The sequence below is a fragment of the Protopterus annectens genome, chromosome 11.part0 (genome assembly GCF_019279795.1).
Source record: "Protopterus annectens isolate FY-2018-M chromosome 11.part0, PAN1.0, whole genome shotgun sequence".
Lineage (NCBI taxonomy): Eukaryota > Metazoa > Chordata > Ceratodontiformes > Protopteridae > Protopterus > Protopterus annectens.
In genome coordinates, this window is record NC_056745.1 from 719,698,991 (window position 1) to 719,717,453 (window position 18,463).

The 18,463-nt window shown below is 33.4% G+C and overlaps 1 protein-coding gene across 1 annotated transcript in view; it reads right to left on the bottom strand.

The window, feature by feature from the left end:
* LOC122815573 (protein mono-ADP-ribosyltransferase PARP12-like) overlaps positions 1-18,463 on the bottom strand; it is a 1,647,737-nt gene that overhangs the window by 1,282,862 nt on the left and 346,412 nt on the right. The window contains exon 3 of the mRNA XM_044088182.1: positions 15,601-15,856. Coding sequence (XP_043944117.1) covers positions 15,601-15,856 — 256 coding nt within the window. The remainder of the gene's footprint in view (positions 1-15,600; positions 15,857-18,463) is intronic.

The window sequence follows — 18,463 nt, forward strand, 5'->3', positions numbered from 1 at the left end:
CTCTTATTCACTCTGCTCAGTGTGTATAGACAGAAACCCTATCAAAGTTAGGGCTTAAATACCAGAAGAACAACTTTTGTTTTACAAGAACACAAAAGAACTAGCCCCCACTCAGACTTTTAACACAACCAATAGCCTACAGACAGTAGCACTAGAGAAAGCCAAGTTTTTAAACAGATAAAGATTTGTACAGATACAGAATGCTTTTAACTGCAGAGTTTTTAAACAGGTAAAGATAAACAGATAAACAGATAAAGTTAAAGTTTTTAAACAGACAAAGATTTGTAAAGATACAGAATGCTTTTAAATGCAGACAAATCAGTTACTTGTGCAAATTAGTTAATAACAATAAAATACACTACAAGACTAAAAAGCAGACAATAAATGTGCTATATATTAATTGTTAAAAAAAAACCTGGATACTTGTATATCTCAGCTAACAGCTGCGGTCAACAACTCTTATTCACTCTGCTCAGTGTGTATAGACAGACACCCTATCAAAGTTAGGACTTAAATACCAGAAAAACAACTTTTTTTTTACAAGAACACAAAAGAACCAGCCCCCACTCAGACTTTTAACACAACCAATAGCCTACAGACAGTAGCACTAGAGAAAGCCAAGTTTTTAAACAAAGATTTGTAAAGATACAGAATGCTTTTAACTGCAGAGTTTTTAAACAGATAAAGATAAACAGATAAACAGATAAAGGTAAAGTTTTTAAACAGACAAAGATTTGTAAAGATACAGAATGCTTTTAACTGCAGACAAATCAGTTACTTTTGCATATTAGTTAATAGCAATAAAATACACTCCAAGACTAAAAAGCAGACAATATAAGTGCTATATATTAATTGTTAAAAAAAACCTGGATACTTGTATATCTCAGCTAACAGCTGCGGTCAACAACTCTTATTCACTCTGCTCAGTGTGTATAGACAGAAACCCTATCAAAGTTAGGGCTTAAATACCAGAAGAACAACTTTTTTTTTACAAGAACACAAAAGAACCAGCCCCCACTCAGACGTTTAACACAACCAATAGCCTACACACAGTAGCACTAAAGAAAGCCAAGTTTTAAACACATAAAGATTTGTAAAGATAAAGATTGCATTTAACTGCAAAGTTTTTAAACAGATAAAGATAAACAGATAAACAGATAAAGGTAAAGTTTTTAAACAGACAAAGATTTGTAAAGATACAGAATGCTTTTAACTGCAGACAAATCAGTTACTTGTGCAGATTAGTTAATAGCAATAAAATACACTCCAAGACTAAAAAGCAGACAATAAAAGTGCTATATATTAATTGTTAAAAAAAAACCTGGATACTTGTATATCTCAGCTAACAGCTGCGGTCAACAACTCTTATTCTCTCTGCTCAGTGTGTATAGACAGAAACCCTATCAAAGTTAGGGCTTAAATACCAGAAGAACAACTTTTTTTTTTTACAAGAACACAAAAGAACTAGCCCCCACTCAGACTTTTAACACAACCAATAGCCTACAGGCAGTAGCACTAGAGAAAGCCAAGTTTTTAAACAGATAATGATTTGTAAAGATACACAATGCTTTTAACTGCAGAGTTTTTAAACAGATAAAGATAAACAGATAAACAGATAAAGGTAAAGTTTTTAAACAGACAAATATTTGTAAAGATACAGAATGCTTTTAAATGCAGACAAATCAGTTACTTGTGCAGATTAGTTAATAGCAATAAAATACACTCAAAGACTAAAAAGCAGACAATAAAAGTGCTATACATTAATTGTTAAAAAAAACCTGGATACTTGTATATCTCAGCTAACAGCTGCGGTCAACAACTCTTATTCACTCTGCTCAGTGTGTATAGACAGAAACCCTATCAAAGTTAGGGCTTAAATACCACAAGAACAACTTTTTTTTATAAGAACACAAAAGAACAAGCCCCCACTCAGACTTTTAACACAACCAATAGCCTACAGACAGTAGCACTAGAGAAAGCCAAGTTTTTAAACACATAAAGATTTGTAAAGATACGGAACGCTTTTAACGGCAGACAAATCAGTTACTTGTGCAGATTAGTTAATAGCGATAAAATACACTCGGAAACTAAAAAGCAGACAATAAAAGTGCTATAAATTAATTTTTTTAATAAACCTGGATACTTGTATATCTCAGCTAACAGGTGCGGTCAACAACTCTTATTCACTCTGCTCAGTGTGTATAGACAGAAACCCTACCAAAGTTAGGGCTTAAATACCAGAAGAACAACTTCTTTTTTACAAGAACACAAAAGAACCAGCCCCCACTCAGACTTTTAACACAACCAATAGCCTACAGACAGTAGCTCTAGACAAAGCCAAGTTTTTAAACAGATAAAGATTTGTAAAGATAACGAATGCTTTTAACTGCAGACAAATCAGTTACTTGTGTAGATTAGTTAATAGCTATAAAATACATTCCAAGACTAAAAAGCAGACAATAAAAGTGCTATATATTAATTGTTAAAAAAACCTGAATACTTGTATATCTCAGCTACCAGCTGCGGTCAACAACACTTATTCACTCTGCTCAGTGTGTATAGACAGAAACCCTATCAAAGTTAGGGCATAAATACCAGAAGAACAACTTTTGTTTTACAAGAACACAAAAGAACTAGCCCCCACTCAGACTTTTAACACAACCAATAGCCTACAGACAGTAGCACTAGAGAAAGCCAAGTTTTTAAACAGATAAAGATTTGTACAGATACAGAATGCTTTTAACTGCAGAGTTTTTAAACAGATAAAGATAAACAGATAAACAGATAAAGGTAAAGTTTTTAAACTGACAAAGATTTGTAAAGATACAAAATGCTTTTAAATGCAGACATATCAGTTACTTGTGAAAATTAGTTAATAGCAATAAAATACACTCCAAGACTAAAAAGCAGACAATAAAAGTGCTATATATTAATTGTTAAAAAAAAAACTGGATACTTGTATATCTCAGCTAACAGCTGTGGTCAACAACTCTTATTCACTCTGCTCAGTGTTTATAGACAGAAACCCTGTCAAAGTTAGGGCTTAAATAACAGAAGAACAACTTTTTTTTTTACAAGAACACAAAAGAATCAGCCCCCACTCAGACTTTTAACACAACCAATAGCCTACAGACAGTAGCACTAGAGAAAGCCAAGTTTTTAAACAGATAATGATTTGTAAAGATACACAATGCTTTTAACTGCAGAGTATTTAAACAGGTAAAGATAAACAGATAAACAGATAAAGTTAAAGTTTTTAAACAGACAAATATTTGTAAAGATACAGACTGCTTTTAACTGAAGACAAATCAGTTACTTGTGCAGATTAGTTAATAGCAATAAAATACACTCAAAGACTAAAAAGCAGACAATAAAAGTGCTATATATTAATTGTTAAAAAAAACCTAGATACTTGTATATCTCAGCTAACAGCTGCAGTCAACAACTCTTATTCACTGTGCTCAGTGTGTATGGACAGAGACCCTATCAAAGTTAGGGCTTAAATATCCGAAGAACAACTTTTTTTTTTACAAGAACACAAAAGAACCAGCCCCCACTCAGACTTTTAATACAACCAATAGCCTACAGACAGTAGCATTAGAGAAAGCCAAGTTTATAAACAGATAAAGATTTGTAAAGATACAGAATGCTTTTAACTGCAGATAAATCAGTTACTTGTGCAGATTAGTTAATAGCAATAAAATACACTGCAAGAGTAAAAAGCAGATAATAAAAGTGCTATATATTAATTTAAAAAAAAAAAACTGGATACTTGTATATCTCAGCTAACAGCTGCAGTCAACAACACTTATTCACTGTGCTCAGTGTGTATAGACAGAAACCCTATCAAAGTTAGGGCTTAAATACCAGAAGAGCAACTTTTTTTTTTACTAGAACACAAAAGAACCAGCCCCCACTCAGACTTTTAACACAACAAATAGCCTACAGACAGTAGCATTAGAGAAAGCCAAGTTTATAAACAGATAAAGATTTGTAAAGATACAGAATGCTTTTAACTGCAGATAAATCAGTTACTTGTGCAGATTAGTTAATAGCAATAAAATACACTCCAAGACTAAAAAGCAGACAATAAAAGTGCTATATATTAATTGTTAAAAAAAAACCTGGATACCTGTATATCTCAGCTAACAGCTGCGGTCAACAACTCTTATTCACTCTGCTCAGTGTGTATAGACAGAAACCCTATCAAAGTTAGGGCTTAAATACCAGAACAACAACTTTTTTTTTTACAAGAACACAAAAGAACCAGCCCCCACTCAGACTTTTAACACAACCAATAGCCTACAGACAGAAGAACTAGAGAATGCCAAGTTTTTAAACAGATAAAGATTTGTAAAGATACAGAATGCTTTTAACTGCAGAGTTTTTAAACAGATAAAGATAAACAGATAAAGGTAAAGTTTTTAAACAGACAAAGATTTGTAAATATACAGAATGCTTTTAACTGCAGACAAAACAGTTACTTGTGCAGATTTGTTAATAGCAATAAAATACACTTGAAGACTAAAAAGCAGACAATAAAAGTGCTATATATTAATTGTTAAAAAAAACCTGGATACTTGTATATCTCAGCTAACAGCTGCGGTCAACAACTCTTATTCACTCTGCTCAGTGTCTATAGACAGAAACCCTATCAAAGTTAGGACTTAAATACCAGAAGAACAACTTTTTTTTACAAGAACACAAAAGAACCAGCCCCCACTCAGACTTTTAACACAACCAATAGCCTACAGACAGTAGCTCTAGAGAAAGCCAAGTTTCTAAACAGACAAAGATTTGTAAAGATACAGAATGCTTTTAACTGCAGACAAATCAGTTACTTAAACAGATAAAGATAACAGATAAACACTTCGAAGATAAAGGTAAAGTTTGTAAACAGATAAATATTTGTAAAGATACAGAATGCTTTTAACTGCAGATAAATCAGTTACTTGTGCAAATTAGTTAATAGCAATAAAATACATTCCAAGACTAAAAAGCAGACAATAAAAGTGCTATATATTAATTGTTAAAAAAAAACCTGGATACCTGTATATCTCAGCTAACAGCTGCGGTCAACAACTCTTATTCACTCTGCTCAGTGTGTATAGACAGAAACCCTATCAAAGTTAGGGCTTAAATACCAGAACAACAACTTTTTTTTTACAAGAACACAAAAGAACCAGCCCCCACTCAGACTTTTAACACAACCAATAGCCTACAGACAGTAGCACTAGAGAAAGCCAAGTTTTTAAACAGATAAAGATTTGTATAGATACAGAATGCTTTTAACTGCAGAGTTTTTAAACAGATAAAGATAACAGATAAACAGATAAAGGTAAAGTTTTTAAACAGACAAAGATTTGTAAAGATACAGAATGCTTTTAACTGCAGACAAATCAGTTACTTGTGCAGATTTGTTAATAGAAATAAAATACACTTGAAGACTAAAAATGAGACAATAAAAGAACGATATATTAATTGTTAAAAAAAACCTGGATACTTGTATATCTCAGCTAACAGCTGTGGTCAACAACTCTTATTCACTCTGCTCAGTGTCTACAGACAGAAACCCTATCAAAGTTAGGGCTTAAATACCAGAAGAACAACTTTTTTTTTTTTACAAGAACACAAAAGAACCAGCCCCCACTCAGACTTTTAACACAACCAATAGCCTACTGACAGTAGCACTAGAGATAGCCACGTTTTTAAACAGATAAAGATTTGTAAAGATACAGAATGCTTTTAACTCCAGAGTTTTTAAACAGATAAAGATAAACAGATAAACAGATAAAGGTAAAGTTTTTAAACAAAGATTTGTAAAGATACAGAATGCTTTTAACTGAAGACAAATCAGTTATTTGTGCTGATTAGTTAATAGCAATAAAATACACTCCAAGATTAAAAAGCAGACAATAAAAGTGCTATATATTAATTGTTAAAAAAACCTGGATACTTGTATATCTCAGCTAACAGCTGCGGTCAACAACACTAGCTCACTCTGCTCAGTGTGTACAGACAGAAACCCTATCAAAGTTATGGCTTAAATACCAGAAGAACAACTTTTTTTTGCAAGAACACAAAAGAACCAGCCCCCACTCAGACTTTTAACACAACCAATAGCCTACGGACAGTAGCACTAGAGAAAGCCTAGTTTTTAAACAGATAAAGATTTGTACAGATACAGAATGTTTTTAACTGCAGAGTTTTTAAACAGATAAAGATAAACAGATAACAGATAAAGATAAAGTTTTTAAACAAAGATTTGTAAAGATACAGAATGCTTTTAACTGCAGATAAATCAGTTACTTGTGCAGATTAGTTAATAGCAATAAATACACTCCAAGACTAAAAAGCAGACAATAAAAGTGCTATATATTAATTGTTAAAAAAAAACCTGGATACTTGTATATCTCAGCTAACAGCTGCGGTCAACAACACTAGTTCACTCTGCTCAGTGTGTACAGACAGAAACCCTATCAAAGTTATGGCTTAAATTCCAGAAGAACAACTTTTTTTTGCAAGAACACGAAAGAACCAGCCCCCACTCAGACTTTTAACACAACCAATAGCCTACAGACAGTAGCACTAGAGAAAGCCAAGTTTTTAAACAGATAAAGATTTGTACAGATACAGAATGCTTTTAACTGCAGAGTTTTTAAACAGATAAAGATAAACAGATAAACAGATAAAGGTAAAGTTTTTAAACAGACAAAGATTTGCAAAGATACAGAATGCTTTTAACTGCAGACAAATCAGTTACTTGTGCAGATTAGTTAATAGCAATAAAATACACTCCAAGACTAAAAAGCAGACAATAAAAGTGCTATATATTAATTGTTAAAAAAAAAACCTGGATACTTGTATATCTCAGCTAACAGCTGCGGTCAACAACTCTTATTCACTCTGCTCAGTGTGTATACACAGAAACCCTATCAAAGTTAGGGCTTAAATACTAGAACAACAACTTTTTTTTTTTTACAAGAACACAAAAGAACCAGCCCACACTCAGACTTTTAACACAACCAATAGCCTACAGACAGTAGCACTAGAGAAAGCCAAGTTTTAAAACAGATAAAGATTTGTCAAGATATAGAATGCTTTTAAGTGCAGAGTTTTTAAACAGATAAAGATAAACAGATAAACAGATAAATTAAAGTTTTTAAACAGACAAAGATTTGCAAAGATACAGAATGCTTTTAAATGCAGACATATCAGTTACTTGTGAAAATTAGTTAATAGCAATAAAATACACTCCAAGACTAAAAAGCAGACAATAAAAGTGCTACATATTAATTGTTAAAAAAAACCTGGATACTTGTATATCTCAGTTAACAGCTGCGGTCAACAACTCTTATTCACTCTGCTCAGTGTTTATAGACAGAAACCCTGTCAAAGTTAGGGCTTAAATAACAGAAGAACAACTTTTTTTTTTTACAAGAACACAAAAGAACCAGCCCCCACTCAGACTTTTAACACAACCAATAGCCTACAGACAGTAGCACTAGAGAAAGGCAAGTTTTTAAACAGATAACGATTTGTAAAGATACACAATGCTTTTAACTGCAGAGTTTTTAAACAGATAAAGATTAACAGATAAACAGATAAAGGTAAAGTTTTTAAACAGACAAATATTTGTAAAGATACAGACTGCTTTTAACTGAAGACAAATCAGTTACTTGTGTAGATTAGTTAATAGCAATAAAATACACTCAAAGACTAAAAAGCAGACAATAAAAGTGCTATATATTAATTGTTAAAAAAAACCTAGATACTTGTATATCTCAGCTAACAGCTGCAGTCAACAACTCTTATTCACTCTGCTCAGTGTGTATGGACAGAGACCCTATCAAAGTTAGGGCTTAAATATCCGAAGAACAACTTTTTTTTTTACAAGAACACAAAAGAACCAGCCCCCACTCAGACTTTTAACACAACCAATAGCCTACAGACAGTAGCATTAGAGAAAGCCAAGTTTATAAACAGATAAAGATTTGTAAAGATACAGAATTCTTTTAACTGCAGACCAATCAGTTACTTGTGCAGATTCGTTAATAGCAATAAAATACACTGCAAGAGTAAAAAGCAGACAATAAAAGTGCTATATATTAATTTAAAAAAAAAAACCTGGATACTTGTATATCTCAGCTAACAGCTGCAGTCAACAACACTTATTCACTGTGCTCAGTGTGTATAGACAGAAACCCTATCAAAGTTAGGGCTTAAATACCAGAAGAGCAACTTTTTTTTTTACTAGAACACAAAAGAACCAGCCCCCACTCAGACTTTTAACACAACCAATAGCCTACAGACAGTAGCATTAGAGAAAGCCAAGTTTATAAACAGATAAAGATTTGTAAAGATACAGAATGCTTTTAACTGCAGATAAATCAGTTACTTGTGCAGATTAGTTAATAGCAATAAAATACACTCCAAGACTAAAAAGCAGACAATAAAAGTGCTATATATTAATTGTTAAAAAAAAACCTGGATACCTGTATATCTCAGCTAACAGCTGCGGTCAACAACTCTTATTCACTCTGCTCAGTGTGTATAGACAGAAACCCTATCAAAGTTAGGGCTTAAATACCAGAACAACAACTTTTTTTTTTACAAGAACACAAAAGAACCAGCCCCCACTCAGACTTTTAACACAACCAATAGCCTACAGACAGAAGAACTAGAGAATGCCAAGTTTTTAAACAGATAAAGATTTGTAAAGATAAAGAATGCTTTTAACCGCAGAGTTTTTAAACAGATAAAGATAAACAGATAAAGGTAAAGTTTTTAAACAGACAAAGATTTGTAAATATACAGAATGCTTTTAACTGCAGACAAAACAGTTACTTGTGTAGATTTGTTAATAGCAATAAAATACACTTGAAGACTAAAAAGCAGACAATAAAAGTGCTATATATTAATTGTTAAAAAAAACCTGGATACTTGTATATCTCAGCTAACAGCTGCGGTCAACAACTCTTATTCACTCTGCTCAGTGTCTATAGACAGAAACCCTATCAAAGTTAGGACTTAAATACCAGAAGAACAACTTTTTTTTACAAGAACACAAAAGAACCAGCCCCCACTCAGACTTTTAACACAACCAATAGCCTACAGACAGTAGCTCTAGAGAAAGCCAAGTTTCTAAACAGACAAAGATTTGTAAAGATACAGAATGCTTTTAACTGCTGAGTTTTTAAACAGATAAAGATAAACAGATAAACAGATAAAGGTAAAGCTTTTAAACAAAGATTTGTAAAGATACAGAATGCTTTTAACTGCAGACAAATCAGTTACTTGTGCAGATTAGTTAATAGCAGTAAAAAACACTCGAAGACTTAAAAGCAGACAATAAAAGTGCTATATATTAATTGTTTAAAAAAAACCTGGATACTTGTATATCTCAGCTAACAGCTGCTGTCAACAACTCTTATTCACTCTGCTCATTGTGTATAGACAGAAACCCTATCAAAGTTAGGGCTTAAATACCAGAAGAACAACTTTTTTTTTACAAGAACACAAAAGAACCAGCCCCCACGCAGACATTTAACACAATCAATAGCCTACAGACAGTAGCATTAGAGAAAGCCAAGTTTGTAAACAGATAAATATTTGTAAAGATACAGAATGCTTTTAACTGCAGATAAATCAGTTACTTGTGCAAATTAGTTAATAGCAATAAAATACATTCCAAGACTAAAAAGCAGACAATAAAAGTGCTATATATTAATTGTTAAAAAAAAACCTGGATACCTGTATATCTCAGCTAACAGCTGCGGTCAACAACTCTTATTCACTCTGCTCAGTGTGTATAGACAGAAACCCTATCAAAGTTAGGGCTTAAATACCAGAACAACAACTTTTTTTTTACAAGAACACAAAATAACCAGCCCCCACTCAGACTTTTAACACAACCAATAGCCTACAGACAGTAGCACTAGAGAAAGCCAAGTTTTTAAACAGATAAAGATTTGTACAGATACAGAATGCTTTTAACTGCAGAGTTTTTAAACAGATAAAGATAAACAGATAAAGGTAAAGTTTTTAAACAGACAAAGATTTGTAAAGATACAGAATGCTTTTAACTGCAGACAAATCAGTTACTTGTGCAGATTTGTTAATAGAAATAAAATACACTTGAAGACTAAAAATGAGACAATAAAAGAACGATATATTAATTGTTAAAAAAAACCTGGATACTTGTATATCTCAGCTAACAGCTGTGGTCAACAACTCTTATTCACTCTGCTCAGTGTCTACAGACAGAAACCCTATCAAAGTTAGGGCTTAAATACCAGAAGAACAACTTTTTTTTTTTTACAAGAACACAAAAGAACCAGCCCCCACTCAGACTTTTAACACAACCAATAGCCTACTGACAGTAGCACTAGAGATAGCCAAGTTTTTAAACAGATAAAGATTTGTAAAGATACAGAATGCTTTTAACTCCAGCGTTTTTAAACAGATAAAGATAAACAGATAAAGGTAAAGTTTTTAAACAAAGATTTGTAAAGATACAGAATGCTTATAACTGAAGACAAATCAGTTATTTGTGCTGATTAGTTAATAGCAATAAAATACACTCCAAGACTAAAAAGCAGACAATAAAAGTGCTATATATTAATTGTTAAAAAAACCTGGATACTTGTATATCTCAGCTAACAGCTGCGGTCAACAACACTAGCTCACTCTGCTCAGTGTGTACAGACAGAAACCCTATCAAAGTTATGGCTTAAATACCAGAAGAACAACTTTTTTTTGCAAGAACACAAAAGAACCAGCCCCCACTCAGACTTTTAACACAACCAATAGCCTACGGACAGTAGCACTAGAGAAAGCCTAGTTTTTAAACAGATAAAGATTTGTACAGATACAGAATGTTTTTAACTGCAGAGTTTTTAAACAGATAAAGATAAACAGATAACAGATAAAGATAAAGTTTTTAAACAAAGATTTGTAAAGATACAGAATGCTTTTAACTGCAGATAAATCAGTTACTTGTGCAGATTAGTTAATAGCAATAAATACACTCCAAGACTAAAAAGCAGACAATAAAAGTGCTATATATTAATTGTTAAAAAAAAACCTGGATACTTGTATATCTCAGCTAACAGCTGCGGTCAACAACACTAGTTCACTCTGCTCAGTGTGTACAGACAGAAACCCTATCAAAGTTATGGCTTAAATTCCAGAAGAACAACTTTTTTTTGCAAGAACACGAAAGAACCAGCCCCCACTCAGACTTTTAACACAACCAATAGCCTACGGACAGTAGCACTAGAGAAAGCCTAGTTTTTAAACAGATAAAGATTTGTACAGATACAGAATGCTTTTAACTGCAGAGTTTTTAAACAGATAAAGATAAACAGATAAACAGATAAAGGTAAAGTTTTTAAACAGACAAAGATTTGCAAAGATACAGAATGCTTTTAACTGCAGACAAATCAGTTACTTGTGCAGATTAGTTAATAGCAATAAAATACACTCCAAGACTAAAAAGCAGACAATAAAAGTGCTATATATTAATTGTTAAAAAAAAAACCTGGATACTTGTATATCTCAGCTAACAGCTGCGGTCAACAACTCTTATTCACTCTGCTCAGTGTGTATACACAGAAACCCTATCAAAGTTAGGGCTTAAATACTAGAACAACAACTTTTTTTTTTTTACAAGAACACAAAAGAACCAGCCCACACTCATACTTTTAACACAACCAATAGCCTACAGACAGTAGCACTAGAGAAAGCCAAGTTTTAAAACAGATAAAGATTTGTCAAGATATAGAATGCTTTTAAGTGCAGAGTTTTTAAACAGATAAAGATAAACAGATAAACAGATAAATTAAAGTTTTTAAACAGACAAAGATTTGCAAAGATACAGAATGCTTTTAACTGCAGACAAATCAGTTACTTGTGCAGATTAGTTAATAGCAATAAAATACACTCCAGGACTAAAAAGCAGACAATAAAAGTGCTATATACTAATTGTTAAAAAAAAACCTGGATACTTGTATATCTCAGTTAACAGCTGCGGTCAACAACTCTTATTCACTTTGCTCAGTGTGTATAGACAGAAACCCTATCAAAGTTAGGGCTTAAATACCAGAAGAGCTACTTTTTTTTTTTTACAAGAACACAAAAAAACAAGCCCCCACTCAGACTTTTAACACAACCAATAGCCTACGGACAGTAGCAGTAGAGAAAGCCAAGTTTTTAAACAGACAAAGAATTGTAAAGATACAGAAAGCTTTTAGCTGCAGAGTTTTTAAACAGATAAAGATAAACAGCTAAACAGATAAAGGTAAAGTTTTTGAACAGACAAAGATTTGTAAAGAGCTACTTTTTTTTTTTACAAGAACACAAAAAAAACAGCCCCCACTCAGACTTTTAACACAACCACTAGCCTACAGACAGTAGCACTAGAGAAAGGCAAGTTTTTAAACAGATAAAGATTTGTAAATATACACAATGCTTTTAACTCCAGAGTTTTTAAACAGATAAAGATAAACAGATAAAGGTAAAGTTTTTAAACAGACCAAGATTTGTAAAGATACAGAATGCTTTTAACTGCAGACAAATCAGTTACTTGTGCAGATTAGTTAATAGCAATAAAATATCCTCGAAGACTAAAAAGCAGACAATAAATATGCTATATATTAATTGTTAAAAAAAAAACTGGATACCTGTATATCTCAGCTAACAGCTGCGGTCAACAACTCTTATTCACTCTGCTCAGTATGTATAGACAAAAACCTATCAAAGTTAGGGCTTAAATACCAGAAGAACAACTTTTTTTTTTACAAGAACACAAAAGAACCAGCCCCCACTCAGACGTTTAACACAACCAATAGCCTACTGACAGTAGCACTAGAGAAAGCCAAGTTTTTAAACAGATAAAGACTTGTAAAGATACAGAACGCTTTTAACTGCAGAGTTTTTAAACAGATAAAGATAAACAGATAAAGGTAATGTTTTTAAACAGACAAAGATTTGTAAAGATACAGAATGCTTTTAACTGAAGACAAATCAGTTACTTGTGCAGATTAGTTAATAGCAATAAAATACACTCAAAGACTAAAAAACAGACAATAAAAGTGCTATATATTAATTGTTAAAAAAAAAAAACCTGGATACTTGTATATCTCAGCTAACAGCTGCGGTCAACAACTCTTATTCACTCTGCTCAGTGTGTATAGACAGAAACCCTATCAAAGTTAGGGCTTAAATACCAGAAGAACAACTTTTTTTTTACAAGAACACAAAAGAACCAGCCCCCACTCAGACCTTTAACACAACCAATAGCCTACAGACAGTAGCACTAGAGAAAGCCAAGTTTTTAAATAGATAAAGAGTTGTAAAGATACAGAATGCTTTTAACTGCAGAGTTTTTAAACAGATAAGGATAAACAGATAAAGGTAAAGTTTTTAAACAAAGATTTGTAAAGATACAGAATGCTTTTAACTGCAGACAAATCAGTTACTTGTGCAGATTAGTTAATAGCAATAAAATACACTCCAAGACTAAAAAGCAGACAATAAAAGTACTATATATTAATTGTTAAAAAAAAAAACCTGGATACTTGTATATCTCAGCTAACAGCTGCGGTCAACAACTCTTATTCACTCTGCTCAGTGTGTATACACAGAAACCCTATCAAAGTTAGGGCTTAAATACCAGAACAACAACTTTTTTTTTTTACAAAAACTCAATAGAACCAGCCCCCACTTAGACTTTTAACACAACCAATAGCCTACAGACAGTAGCACTAGAGAAAGCCAAGTTTTTAAACAGATAAAGATTTGTAAAGATACAGAATGCTTTTAACTGCAGAGTTTTTAAACAGATAAAGATAAACAGATAAAGGTAAAGTTTTTAAACCGACAAAGATTTGTAAAGATACAGAATGCTTTTAACTGCAGACATATCAGTTACTTGTGCAGATTAGTTAATAACAATAAAATACACTCCAAGACTAAAATGCAGACAATAAAAGTGCTATATATTAATTGTTAAAAAAAAACCTGGATGCTTGTATATCTCAGCTAACAGCTGCGGTCAACAACTCTTATTCACTCTGCTCAGAGTGTATAGACAGAAACCCTATCAAAGTTAGGGCTTAAATACCAGAAGAGCTACTTTTTTTTTTTACAAGAACACAAAAGAACCAGCCCCCACTCAGACTTTTAACACAACCAATAGCCTACGGACAGTAGCACTAGAGAAAGCCAAGTTTTTAAACAGACAAAGACACATAAAGATACTGAATGCTGTTAACTGCAGAGTTTTTAAACAGATAAAGATAAACAGATAAACAGATAAAGATAAAGTTTTTAAACAGACAAAGATTTGTAAAGATACAGAATGCTTTTAACTGCAGACAAATCAGTTACTTGTGCAGATTTGTTACTAGCAATAAAATACACTTGAAGACTAAAAAGCAGACAATAAAAGTGCTATATATTAATTGTTAAAAAAAACCTGGATACTTGTATATCTCAGCTAACAGCTTTGGTCAACAACTCTTATTCACTCTGCTCAGTGTCTATAGACAGAAACCCTATCAAAATTAGGGCTTAAATACCAGAAGAACAACTTTTTTTTTTACAAGAACACAAAAGAACCAGCCCCCACTCAGACTTTTAACACAAACAAATAGCCTACGGACAGTAGCACTAGAGAAAGCCAAGTTTTTAAACAGATAAAGATGTGTAAAGATGTGTAAAGATACAGAATGCTTTTAACTGCAGAGTTTTTAAACAGTTTTTAAACAGATAAAGATAAACAGATAAAGGTAAAGTTTTTAAACAGACAAAGATTTGTAAAGATACAGAATGCTTTTAACCGCAGACAAATCAGTTACTTGTGCAGATTAGTTAATAGCAATAAAATACACTTGAAGACTAAAAAGCAGACAATAAAAAACACCTGGATAGTTGTATATCTCAGCTAACAGCTGCGGTCAACAACTCTTATAAATGATCATCATGCTTTACTGGCTTTCACTACTCCATTTTGCTCCAGGAAGCCACTCTCTCATTATTTTGAATGGGAAACAAGGAAGAGAAGAAAAACTGAAGCAAAACAGAGCAGCACAGCAAACCGCACTAATAAGGGGTTTGGGAGATACAAATGGGTCAGTTTCTTTTTTTTTTTTTTTTCCATTTCATTTCATTTTTTCTCTTTATGGGGCTCCCCTTTAAGCACCAGGCTTTAGGCAACCATATAGATCACATTGTGCTGGATCCAGCATGCCCTGACTGCATGTATGTATATATATTTTTTTTTACAATGTTCCACCCCCACCCTCTACCCACACACACGTGTAGTGCTTAGTACATTATTTAACATTTCTGTGCTCCACCATCAGTCCTAAAGGTTGTAATTTGCTTTCTCTTTCTACCTGTTAACTCCCGTGAGTGTCCAAATTTAACAGCCATTCTCCACAAACATTTTTAAACAACTGTGTACATCAAACAAGCAACACTACATCAGGGCAAAAACAGAAACAAGACATTTTGATCAGCACTAACTTGCTGATGAAAAAAAAAACAGATATAAACTTGTGTAATTTTACAGAAGCTAGGATTTGGAGACCTTACCTTTAGGCTTGGCATGTTTAGAGTTGATAATGTCATAAATGTTATGATACATTGACAACAGATTGGGTATTAGGCTATGTTCAAATCCCTGTTCCTCCAGCAAGTGATATACATTTCGAAAATCGTGGGACCTCTTACACTTGTCACCATATCTACAGTTTCCATTTAGAAAGTGCTGACAGATGTGCAGTCTTTGGCATTTTTCAAATTTACAAGCATCGTCCCTTCCATTGTTTTTATTGTACAAATGGCATGGCTAGAATTAAAAATAAAATACATTTTATTTAAAATAAACAGGCATCATCTCTTACAAAAGAATATGATTAACACCATTATGTCTGTAATGGAAAACTTTTCTTCCAAAAAATCCTTTATACTTATCATAGACTTACTACAGCAAAATAAAAATCCTGTACATATTCAAGTAAGCATACTGTAATAGGTAAGTCTCCACACCAGTAATTGGTAAGTCATTCAATTTACTAGTAAGAAACCAAAGAGGTTGTGTGTGTGTGTGTGTGTGTGTGTGTGTGTGTGTGTGTGTGTGTGTGTGTGTGTGTGTGTGTCTATACATGGAGAAACATGAAAGAAATTTTCAACTACCTAAGAGTCAACCACAGATGAGGCATAGAACAGGGCTTAGTACTTTTTTTCTCAACAATCCATTGGAAAGAATAGCATGGCATATTTGCAAACATATAAATACAGCACAGAGACAATAACAATTACATCTGTTTTTGAGAGAAAAAGACGAAGTCATTAATATTCCTCTCTCAGACAGGTACTAATGGTCAGAAACAGTCTCAGAATTCAGTTACACATCGAAGAAAGTTATACTGTGAAGCAGAAGGATGCATAAAGCTTGTTATTCCATTAGAGGTTCTCTGCTTGATCCTGGGCAATGCAAGATTTATCCAGGACTAGTACAGTTTCCTACTAAAGTTGAATTTAGAGTTGGCAGATTTCACTGGGGCTAGTTAATTTCTGCATCTCCCATGGTCATGTGTTGATTATTAGTATTATATATTGGAATTATTTTTGAAAAAAATGTTTTACATAACTGCACACATAAATGAGCTCTGCACATTAATGGATGTTTTCACAGACTGTGGAAAGCAAAGGCATCCTTCACATTCACTGCATGTACCTACAAGTTCCCTGTTTGTATAATACCAAACAATATCTTAACAACATGTATGCTGTACCACTGATGCTATGACATTAAAATCTGTGAACTAGGAAGGTTTTTTTTAAATCTTAAAACAACAACCACTAACTGTGTAGGCTAGCAAACATCTGTGAAATTAAGGTTAACTACAAAAGTACTATATTTGCTGCAGAACTACTGTTTACTATACTTCCTTCAGTAGTCAATATCATTAACGTAAGTATTTCCCAACAAGGCACATAACTTGTTATTCCACATCATGCTCCAATTACTAGAAACAACCTTAAATATGTGTGCATTCCATTCTGGTTTCTATAAAAATAAATTGCCCCCAGGATTCAATAAATTCTGTGTAAGCTTCGTGTAGAGCCTACAAGGAGTTAGCCTGTTTGCCCGATGATGCGCAGTGCACACCACTGTGCATAAGGCTTGGTGCCCCTAAGCATGGTTTTATAGCTTGCAGCAGTGTTGCTGGCTGCGAAACCTGGTAAGTAAATGTGGACAGCAATTCCATGTACCATACATTTCCTCAGAATGTATTGTTTTTGTCTGTAATTTATTTCTCTTGCATCTAGATTAGCCCCATTCTGCAGAAGTGGAGTTTCTATCAAAGATGCCTTAGATTAACTTTAGAATATGTAACTACAAAAGGTTAAGGGGATTCTTTGCAAATAAATTTTTAGAAAGCTTATAACTTGTTTTTTTTTTTTATCTCCAGATCTGTTAGGGATTTTTACAAAACAGCATGAATGTTTTTTTTTGTGTGTAGGTAAGCAATGCAGAAACCTGAGACACATTCCTAAAGTCTTAGTTGCTAATGAGGTCTAAAATACACCTACTAGTCAAGTGACTCTATGGCAGCACATATTAATGCACTGATCCATTTATTTTTGGGGCCAGATGGTAATGGGTTTGAATCCAGGTGTATGTAACACTTTCAAATACTTTTACATGTACATGCAATAATTCTGCTATGACATTGCTGTCCACTGTTGCCCTCTGCTTAAAATTGCACAAATGTGGTTGAAGGCGCACACTGCCTAGCACAGTGTTTGCATGATGGTAAACATCCAGCAATATTTTCAAACACTGCGGCACTCCCAAGAAACGCAATAATTGGAATTGGCAGGAAACCATCATTCTCCATTGGTCTTGATCTGTACTAGACATGGCAGGCATTTGTGGAGAGGGTGTGAGATTTAGCGCTCAGACATGGGGTGTCCAGGAGTCGAAGTTGTTGAAATCCTAGTGAGACAACATGGACCAAGGCTATTGCAATGAGACTATTCTGGTTCATGGTACAAGTCAGAAACATGGGATATTCTTGCCTGAGCTTTGACCAGTGTCACTGGTATTCTCCTCACTGGTGAATAATGTAGACACAACTACAATGATCTCCACAGGAGGAAGAGGATACCGTTAATCTTTGGATTGGGGAATTTCAGACTGGGAACTTACAACAGATGTATAAGTATCACCTACAGAGACTACTTGTAAGACTGGTGTTCATAATGGTATTCTGTTCTGTTTTTATAGCTGACATGGAGAGAGAACTGAATGTAAGAACCCATGGGGCTATATTGGCCTGGATGATGGGAGCATGTGGTATATATGCAGCAGAACAGTACTGTTATTGCAGCATTACAAGTTAAAGATTTTTTTGGAAGTTTTATACAATTTTATCAAACTGAGCAT